This window comes from Perca fluviatilis, chromosome 17, assembly GCF_010015445.1.
Source record: "Perca fluviatilis chromosome 17, GENO_Pfluv_1.0, whole genome shotgun sequence".
NCBI lineage: Eukaryota > Metazoa > Chordata > Actinopteri > Perciformes > Percidae > Perca > Perca fluviatilis.
In genome coordinates, this window is record NC_053128.1 from 33843174 (window position 1) to 33854143 (window position 10970).

Genomic DNA, 10970 nt, shown 5'->3' on the forward strand with positions numbered 1-10970 from the left:
TTGCCACACTGCCAAGCAAGCGGACATTAAAAACAGCACACATTGATGATGACTGGACCCAGAGGGTCATCAGAAACAAAAATGCATCGCGGGATGGTGGCCTCTGCCCAAATTGCTGTAAGTAAAAATGCTCATGCTACATTATTGAGTGGTAATCAATATTAAGCCCAAAGTACATAGAGTAATTACATTAACATGCAGTCATTCACATCCATCTGTCTGTCCTAAGGGGATCCTTTCCATCAGTCCAGAAAATATAATCTGTCCCCCTCTTGAAAGTCAGCCACCCAGCATGATTTCTGTCATTTGGGGCAAAGACACCTTTTGTAGAAGTATTGATCTAGAAAAAAATAATTTAATCTGTTAAATAAAAGTGACCTGAGACGCAGTGACGGTGCGTGGAAAATTTTACAGAGGAAGCCAGTGAGCTTTAATGAGCTTGTTCTTATTTCCTGCGTTGCGGCTTAACGTTAACGTTATAGGACCTCAGCTGGGAGCTTCATGTAGACAGCTAATGTTGATCCAGCTGTTAAAATCAGCATCACCTCCATATAACAAACATCTGTATTGTTATTAACAGGACATGTGCAAGAAAAAGGTTGCTTATAAACCACTAAAAAAGTTGTGATACTACTAGTTGTAGTAACAGTAGCACCGTGTGGTTTTAGTTATCAATGCCGTTAGCATTGTGGCTAACACTATGTTACTCAAGAAGGCTGGTTCAACCTGGCCTCCCCGTTTTATTTTATATTTTCGATGAATTGACCATTCAATGTCGAGCTCTGTCTAACCTGGCCTCAATCTGATGATTGGCTCGCGGTGTGAAGCGCGTGTTGGTCCTATTCTCCCACATGTAGGGAACCTCATGAATTAACCTGCAACATGTCAGCTGTTTGGACATTCTTCAGCATGTGAGCAGAAGATAACAAGTTTGCAATATGCAACACCTGCAAGGAGACAGTAGGGTGTAGAGGCACCACACCACAAACCAGAATCACATGTTTTTTAGTTGGATATTGGATGTGAAAAGCGTCACCCAGTTGGTCTGAGTGGTTGGTCAGAGGCATTTGAGTGGCGTCCGTTGGTGACGCCCCTCTGGAAATGAACTGTCAATGAACCTTTCCCCAGACCCCCCCACTCTCAGTTACAACTGAGAAGGGACTGGTGTCAACCAGGCTAACAAACATCTGGAATATACATGCTTGAATATGAACACAATTGTGGAAACTTTTATTGAGTACTTTCTGTGGGTACCATGTTTGTTGACTTCGGACAGAAGACATAGCAGCCATGCTGTGTGCTATGCCTGCCTGTATGTTGGAAGTTGGCACATGTTGTCAGGATGAGATTTTAGACAGTTGCAATTGCTTTAAAAACCACACCATACATCCCTATTAAATTGCTTTTCCTGCACACATCACACATGACGCTCAAGTGATGAACATCACATGCATGTTGCTCTGATAAACAGTTTGCCAAAAAGCTCCCCATACACAATATGAAAAGATAATTTCATTTTATGCAGGGGTGCTTCTGTTGTGAAAGCAAATCTTGAAAAAACATCGGTGTATGTACATAAATAGGCAATATTCCAGATTATACTTATCTTAAAATACTTGTGTAACTGATGGCAGGGGACTAGGGATAGAGATGAACTAGGAAACAATTCGTACCTAGTATATACACCAAGTAAACTGCCCTCTGTTTCTAATTTAAACTCTAGATTCTTGTGCCGGTGGCAAGTCATCGTTCAAAGTCAGTGTGGAGTGGATGCCATCTTTTATTAATTAAAATAAAATTAATTAATTATTTTCAAACAAAATCGAGCACTGACAGTTGCAATTTAAGAAATCCTCATGAATGAATATTTCTGTGTATTTTACAATAGGTCTTTAATCACATGGTTAACACTTGTTGAAAGCATTAAAAACTTTTTGGCAGATTGCATCTTTAATTAGTAGATGGACTGTTATTTATGTAGTAATGTAGTAACATAATGTATTGGAAATGTGTTAATTACTTTGTTTCATTTCAGGTCCAAAAACTTTCTGCTTTGGGCTATATGCCCATATTATTCTTTAGCCAGAGGCACAAGGGCACAGGCAAGTTAGTGGCAAACGCAGTCACGCATCTGCCACCAACGCAAACCAACATGCGTGTATTAACCAGCATGAAGAAGGCCTACGACTTCATTATCAAACTGGATGGTAAGAGAAGTTTTATGTAGAGTTCATTAGTGTTTGTCGTTGATTTTTCTGACGATGTGTACAGAATTGATATTTTTGCTAACTTCACAACAGATGTGCCCCAGCCCCAGCCCCAACAAGACCAGCCCCTCGCCCAAGACCAGCCCCTCCCCCAAGACCAGCCCCTCGCCCAAGACCAGCCCCTCCCCCAAGACCAGCCCCTCGCCCAAGACCAGCCCCTCGCCCAAGACCAGCCCCTCGCCCAAGACCAGCACCTTCCCCTAGACCACCCCATCCCGCAAAACCAGCCCACCCCCCCAGACCAGCAACTTATTACTTTAAACCTATTCCCGATTCCCCCAGACTCAGCTCATGCTCAGCTGCATATGGAGCCTCTACCACCCAGGAAAAGACAAAGTAAGTAATCTTGCCTTGCACCCCATCTGTAAATTTGTCCCATGCTTTTTTTAATCAGTGCACAATATAAAACAAGGTACACACAGTGAATTTCATCCCTTTTAATCAATTTAACCACCCCCTGAAGATTCTGAATATATCATTCTTAACCTTTTCCCCTTGCATCCAGCGAAAGGCAGAGAAGCCTCACCCTCAACCCTTGCCAAAAAGAAGAAAACAAAAAGTAAGTAGACATTCTTTGCATCCTATGGGTATATCAGCAGCCATGTGCTGTGTGTACGGGTGTTTTCAAATGTAGCCCCCTTTTAATTAAACCAAACTCAGGGTGTATTCACACTTGGTCTCTTTCAGCCCTCAAAGTGAACTAAGAACAGTGACTCAGCATTTGTTGGGCATATGTGAACACCCCAAGTGAACTCTGACCCATTTGAAGTGAACCAAACTTGTTTTTGCCTTTGTCATTTAAGGTTGCAAATGCAGTCGACAGACAATTTATCCGTATGAAAAAATATTGGAGAGACGGATGAATGGGGTAAGATGTAGAAACTATATATTTCATTAGGCTGTCTGATAATCTCTTGACTAATGCCTGGCTCATCTTTCAATCCACATGTGACAAAACAGTAACACTGAGCAGTAGTTATCAACCCTCTCACAAGCACTGTTTGGCAAGTGACGATTTCCAAAATGTAATACATTATAGATGACTAGTTACTGTCATTTGAGAGTAATTAGTTATATTACAACATTACTGTCTCTGAATTGTAATGCTTTACACTAATGTTGCATTTCTTTTGAGTTCTTTCACCAAAATAATAGCAAACGTTTGACTTGGCAGGTAGCTGAATTTCACCACCAGATTAATGAAGTCTCCTCTTTATCCATTTTAATAGATCACAGATTATTCATAATATTTTGTATAATTAATATGAATATGCAAAGTAACTTAAGCTATAAAAGAAAAGAAGTAAAACGTACGATAGGCAAATAGGAGAAAATAAAAATACTCAATTAAAAGCACCTAACAGTTGTATTGAAGTACGACATAGTTACTTTTTACGGCTGATAAAATGCAATGAGATTTACGTGTAGCAACCCTAAACTTTAATTTTCTTTAAATCTAATAACTTTAATTAAACTAAAATGTTTATATCTTTCAGCAACGTATCATCACCTGTTGGGACACAGATGTCCGTACTGTCTCTGTTGTGCTCTGCACCACGGGAAAGTGAACGTGGACAGCTTGCTGTTTTAACGGCGTAATAACTCCTGAAAATAATAAATATAATAAATGTATCTATCTCTGGAGTCATCTCAACCATCGAAGCCAACAACAGGAAATAACACTCACAGGCTTTATTTGCCTGTGAAGAAATGTGTGTTGGTGAATTCGTTAAAAAACAAAACAACAATAAATGTTGCGTTGAAATGCATTGCAACTCGCGGTACTGAGATTGTAACGGGTATAATGTTACCAACATGTAATTAGTAACGCCTTACTCCCAACACTGCTCACAAGTGCTACATACTGTAAATCGTAAACAAAAACAACAATGCAAATGGTATGCCACAACAGATTCTTATTTTGTATTGAGCTCACAAAAAATGCATTATTACTCTTGTCAACTAAATTATGTTTCAAGTAAGCACGCCAATGTATAGAGCTAAGTACAAACAATTATTTGAATGGTAAAATCATTACAGTAACTTCACTAAACTGTGTGTGTGTGTGTGTGTGTGTGTGTGTGTGTGTGTGTGTGTGTGTGTGTGTTTCTGCAGGGGAAGGCAGCAGAGGTCAAAGTGCGCTGGCTGCCTTGCGCTTCCTGGTAAGTGATGGCTTATTCTGTATATGTATTCATTCATTCATTTGTTCATTCATTCATTCATTACTATTATTTCCACATTTTCTTTGCCATACATATTTATATTGTTATTTAAACAATGGCCACAAAGCTCTTCAAAGTAAACTTTGAGCAGTGACTGAGAATTTTTGGGGGGGTAAGGAACACTCTAGGCATACTCAGACCCCTTTTAAAGTGAACTGAACTGCACATGTGAGAACATGTGCACAAGTAGTCATCTGGCTCAAGTTTGTTCAAATGACATCTGAAACTAATACATTCTAACCTGTTACATACATTTGCTAATTTTATTTTGTTTATTTGGGTTATTTTATATGGTGTTTGCCAAACAGCAGTTATTTTGTTCAAAGTGAAAACTACTGTTCCCATAATGAAACTGTGTTTTCTCTGTGTTCACATTATGAGTTCACTTAAAGAGGACTCAGATCACTTTCTAGTCCACTTCAGCGCTGATGGGGTCTTAAGCCCAATTCACATGTACATGTAAAGCTGCTTACACATATAGCCGACGGCCGACCGTTGACAGACAAGCCAGTCGAAATGATCAGTCTCCCCGTGTTGGTCCAAAAAGTGCCACAGAACACACCAACAAGATGAGACGAGACGTAATACGTCTCTATAACAGCAGGCTGCGCTAATCTGTATTGTTGCCCAAGAAATGAAAACCGGCAGCTGATTGGACGAACGCGTCACATGGGTTTGTTTTCTCCGGAAATTCAGAGCCAGACTGTCATGGAGGCCGTTCAGAATACAATCGCATATTGTACTAAATATGCGCCCGACCTAGAGGCCTCTAACCACATAATCTCTGCGCCCCTCCCGTTGTGGTCAATATTTGCATAGCGACACAGTTAAGCCGATGCAGAACTTCGAAAGGTTGACTGGGCATGACTGTGTTGAAGTGACTGAGTGGCCAGATCTCTGCTGCATTGTGGGTACAGTAGTCTTCACTTGGAACAAAATGACTGCTGTTTGACATACGCCATATAAAATAAACCAACAAAAAGTATCCAACAGTAAACGGGCAAACCTTTATCAGCTTCAGATGACATATCTTCAAAACTTGAGCTTGAAGACTAGTTGGTAGCTGTAGGCTGTACTGTATGTGTGTAAGATGACTTGTGGACTCTTTACAGTGGCAGAGTCTGGGAAGACACCTGGGAGCCGGCCAGCAAATTTGCCTGATGACCTTTTTTTTTATGTTTTGTATATTTGTTTTACTATTTGTTTTGTATATTTGGTCAGAATTAAATTCATTATTGTTACATTTTATGATTTGTCTGTCAATCATTGACTACACTGAATAATTAATGTCATGACTTTGTGCTGTATTTGATGGTAAAAAAGTGAGATAGCGGAAAGTTGCATGTAGTGACACAACAAGTACCAAAGTGGCATCATACTAACTGATCATTAAAATTTTAGTCAGTATTTGTGCTAATTTTGGAGCACAGTAAATGGGCTCCTATTCTATCCCTGGTGACGGATACCTCCTACATAAGGATGTATTACTGAAAGACTGCATCCTTTTTGACCTCTGACCGCTTAGTAGCACTCCACAGTTTTTTGTTATCATGGTTGTCTGTTCAGAAAACTTATGAGAGTTCTTAACACATGTTAAAACATTCCCAATGAAGAGAAGAGGCACATTTATCAATTTTCAACAATGGTACACGAGTAATGATTTTTCAGGTCAGGAAAGAACTATATGGCATAAAATATGGAAGTGAATTAAATCACACAGCATCTGATGTGCCACTCAGAAAGGCCATTTTTTTCATATCATTTGCCTCATACAAAGACAAATTGGTGTCAAATTTCGGGGGACAGTCATGAAGGTTGTGTAGATCAGTGTGTCTCAAATGGAGGTACATTTTGTTTAAAAAAGTTGTTGTTTAGTGAATCAATAACTTAAAAAAGCAATTCAAAGGAGGAATAATATTGAAAAAAAAAAAAAGTTTGAGAAACACTGGTGTAGAGGAATAGAAACCAGTCTCTCCAGGGAAGCACAGAGAATATGGTATGATCTATCTTTATTCTCCATGCCAGATGAGCTCTTTTCCTCTTGCAGAATAAATGGGTACCCCAATGTAAAGTAAATATTTCTAAATGATATCCCTAATTTGGACTTAACTCAATTAAAACTTTAAATAATGTTGCTTAAGGCTGGTTGTGCAATATCTTCATGATATGATGCATATCATGGGCCCCCACCTATAAGCTTTTCTAGCTTCTTTGGGGGACCCATTCACTCTACCCAATTGATCTTGTACCCCAACTGTATTCTTGTAATGTCTGAAGTGGAACTGTTTTATAAATAAATAAAATAAATAAAGGGTTGTGTGTTGCTCTTGTCACTGTTTGTAAAAGATGAGCAATAGATTGTTGCTGTGTAATGTGCTTCAGTCTGGCTACATATTTTAGTTTAGTTTATTTATTTAGAGAAACAGGGACAGCGTACAATAAACATTGACCCCGAGGGGAGAGATGCATAGTACCAGGTTTCAGCTCAAGAGCTAATTTTCACCCGTAGTCCCTGGGCAGGCTGATCTTAACTAAAATACAATACATCATACATACATGAATAGTGAAATTTACATTGACCAAATCAATAAAATATGAAAAAGGTCATATTCACACCTTTCATGTACTCAGATCTACTCTTATAGACCTCAGAACACACTTACACACACACATACATATATCCAGTCACATGTGGGTACCTCAGAACACACACTTACACACACACATACATATATCCGGTCACATGTGGGTACCTCAGAACACACACTTACACACACACATACATATATCTGGTCACATGTGTGTACAATTTTGATTTGACAAAAGCCATTTCTTTGCCTGTCTTGCAAACGTGTAAGAGTTTGTGCTCCTTATCAGCTCTGTAGGCAACATATTCCACTGACGAGCGGTCACACAAGAAAAAGCATTTATTCCAAATGTTGTCCTGTGTTTAGGGATCCTGCATTCACCTCGCACTGTAGATCTATAGTTGCTCGAGCTGTTATTTCAGAGCCCAAAGATATGAATTCTTTTAGTGGAGGAGCAGCGGTGTCATGGAGGATTTTATATATCAAACACAGATTTGTGTGGATTTTTTAGATTTTCAAAGAAATTTATATTTTACAAGAATATGACAGTGATGGTATCGTCTGCCTTTCTTATCGTGAATCTTTAGAGAGCTTTTTATATAATGACTGCCTGAGGGCAGTTTTTAGTAGCCTGTGACCAACTTGTCATACAATAACGATCAGTGTGGAACAATCATTGCATTTAGATAGGGCCCTGAGGCCTCGATTGTAAGGGAATTTCAAATATCTAAACTGTGCCCTATTAAATTTAATTGTATTTGATAACTTTTTTATGTGTTTTTAAAACCTAAATTTGATTCCAATATGACACCTAAATATTTGACCTGTTCTGGATTTGAAATGATTTGTCCATCAATAAAGATCTTAGGGCAATTTTGTGTTTTATACCACTTTGTTTATGTTTTTTTTTTTTATTGTAAGTATATGTCAGCTATATGATAAAACAATATGTCAAGTGTTATGTGTGAAGCATTTGAACTCAAGGCAAATACCCCTCTGGGGACAATAAAGTATCTCCTGCTAAGTGGTCTCCATGATGTGTAAAAATTAAAACCTTGTCGTAGGACTATAGCAAACACATCGTTGGAAAGTAAGGTCTCAACCTGGAGATCAACATATGTCAGTCTGAAGAGGATACATTACTCCTGCTTTGAAATATTGACCTCTGAACCTTGAACCCAGTACATGTTTGAAGGCTTGTCATTTAGCAACAGAAGATGCTACACACATAAAACCAGCTGTTATAAAAGCTCTGGACCTCAGCTGTCTGTAGATATTGTCACCAAATGACCTACTGTAAGCACTCGTCAAACATGGTAATAAGCTATTTTCACCTATTTAACAATTAAATTTTTTAAATCTGATGACACCAGTGTGTTCCCCATCCCAAAAAACCAAGGTGTATCCAGAATTCTACACTGCCAACTTCTAATTGTGAGAAATATACCAATATATTTAAAAACTACAACTCCCATAAGAGACGCGCCAAAGAACCTGTTACAAAGGTTGTGTATTTGTAGTTCTTCCGGGTGGGTGGAGCGGACGTGTTCCGCTCCTGTTTCTGCTGTCTGCCGTGGATGGGCTTCGTTCCATTTCAAATTGCGACCGCGCCCTGGCCGAGAGCAAACAATTACATGAGACAAATACATGAAACTGTATTTTATTATTATTGTTATCTTTATTGTTTACATGCTCAAATACATCGTTAAACAAAAAATCAATATTACGAATATTATCTATTAATTTGTTATCTTCTTATCCATGCCGTAACGTGAGCTACTACGTCACTTCCGTGGTATTCCGCGGATTATTATAATTTTTTTTTTAAACGTTATTACGATGCAAAACTTACTGGAACAAAACAGAGCAACGTGTTGTTGTTGGTAACAAAACCACTGCTTATATATGTGTACATTTAAGCAAGGACCGCGATTGCTGTCGAATTCTTTGAAATGAATGGTCGTTGCATTGTGGGAGATCGGCTTTTGAATGCGTAGCTTCGGCTCCATAGACAATACCGTAGCCCACTGTTATGTCTTATTTACTGTAATATTTCACGGTAATAAGACCGAAAAAATCACTATTAAAATAAAGAAATGCATGATAACATCTAAATAAATGTTTGATAGATGTAGCGTTATAGTTTTAGAAAAGATCAATAAAAAAACAAAGCAATCCAGCCGTGTGGCAAAAGACCGTTATAACATTAATTAATTAATTAACATAAAAAGAAATACATATAAATCATATGATCCCCGTGAATACATTTTATGACCCATACAGTGTTTCTACAACCCCAATTCTGAAGAAGTTGGGACAATGTGCCATAACATCTTCAATCAATATTATTGAATCTATAACAGTAACAAACAAAAAAAAAAAAAAAAAAAAAAAAAAAAAAAAAAAATAAAAAAAAAACTTGAATAAAATTCTTAATCAACACAAAAAACATTAAAAAGCTAAGAAGAGAAAATTGTAGCATACTGAATGCTGTTTTCATAGTATTTAAGCACTTTCAATTACCTACATTTATGGTCATTTAAAAAAAAAGTCAAAGTCAAAAACTTTAAAAGATTTCAAGGACCCATGGGACCCTGCATTACCAAACTGGCAAGATCTTCAGGGCATAGCATTAAAATAAGGCCTACTTATATTCTGAAAGTCACTGCATGGGCTCAGGATACAAAATAAGCCTTATCTATAAACAGTCTGACATACCGACCACAGGTGTAGGCTAGGAGTACTGTGCTAAGAAATACATTTAGAAGACGCAGCCATATCTGTGTATCCATGTAAGATGGATCTAGGAGATGGAGGAAACTGTTATGATGAATTTTCTTCTTCCCCCTGGAAATTGTTAACACTGTACTTAGGACGACACACCACATTTTATGCATTAGCTTATACAGCCGCAAAAACAACAAACATACTGTAGCTCTGATGATTAACACTTCACAAAAAGTGAAGAGCATATCAAGTGATTACAAAGTCCTGGTAGGGACTCACCCTATGATACATGATGGACAGCTATGGAGTGTTTTGCAGTTGTGGTAGTGCAAAAGTAAACAGTACAGTGATTTAATCAGTGCAAAGCTGTACATTTGCATCAGCAGCGGTGGCCCTCTTCTTAATGCTGCTGTCCCAGCACACAACAGCATAAAAAAAGGACTCTAGCCATGACAATACAGTTTAATCTTGCTCAGAGTCACTACTGGTATGGTATTCCTCAGAATCATTATCAAAGTTAATTTCTGTTTCAGTCAGAACTTGAACATAACAGTTCTTTGCATGCTTTGCCATGCTGTTGTTTGCTTGCTTGTTCTTCATCGTCAAGCTCTGTAGACCTTGGATCCCATCTTGAAGCAGGCCCCACGTCTCACCTTACACGTTAAAACACATTGAGCATTTATTAATTAGAAACTTTCAGAAATATTGTAATGTATGCCAAGTATAACACAAATAGATACTGTACCTGATGTCACATTAGAAAGCTGGGATGACATCTGCTTCAGTGTGTCTGCACGGGTGCAAAGAGACTTCCAATGCTTGTTCATCTCTGCAATAAGAATCCTCTTCTCCTCCTCAAGTCTCCTTACTGCCATCACTGTGTCAAACGCCTTCCCTTTTCGGTCCTAGATCTACAGAGTCAGGAATACATAGATGAAACATAAGTCAGTTGTATTTAAGATTAGCATTTAAAGATTTTCTGGGGCTACAATTGAAGCATGACAGATTTTGTGCCATTATGCAACTATTTCACATAGTCAACAGAATTGTGTACATACCACCGTGTGTAAGCTGCCATGGCCAAACAATCTCATCAGATAGAATGGTGTCCAAGGTCAGTTTTTCTGCATTAGGTACCAAGGTGTTATACTTGTCCACTACAGAAT

The 10970-nt window shown here is 38.3% G+C and overlaps 1 protein-coding gene across 1 annotated transcript; it reads left to right on the forward strand.

The window, feature by feature from the left end:
• LOC120545034 lies at positions 1-5710 on the forward strand. The gene is made up of 7 exons (XM_039778971.1): positions 1-117; positions 2036-2207; positions 2301-2603; positions 2773-2826; positions 3071-3135; positions 4383-4429; positions 5602-5710. Exons 1-7 carry the CDS (start codon positions 46-48, stop codon positions 5648-5650), a joined length of 762 nt encoding a protein of 253 aa, XP_039634905.1. The 5' UTR covers positions 1-45; the 3' UTR covers positions 5651-5710.
• Positions 5711-10970: the final 5260 nt, after the last annotated feature.

Bases quoted from the DNA above. Each gene is read 5' to 3' on its own strand.
- LOC120545034 (XM_039778971.1), top strand. From the start codon at position 46: ATGATGACTGGACCCAGAGGGTCATCAGAAACAAAAATGCATCGCGGG. The intron at 2,604-2,772 runs GTAAGTAATCTT...CCTTGCATCCAG, and splicing joins ACCACCCAGGAAAAGACAAA to CGAAAGGCAGAGAAGCCTCA. The intron at 4,430-5,601 runs GTAAGTGATGGC...GACTCTTTACAG, and splicing joins TGGCTGCCTTGCGCTTCCTG to TGGCAGAGTCTGGGAAGACA.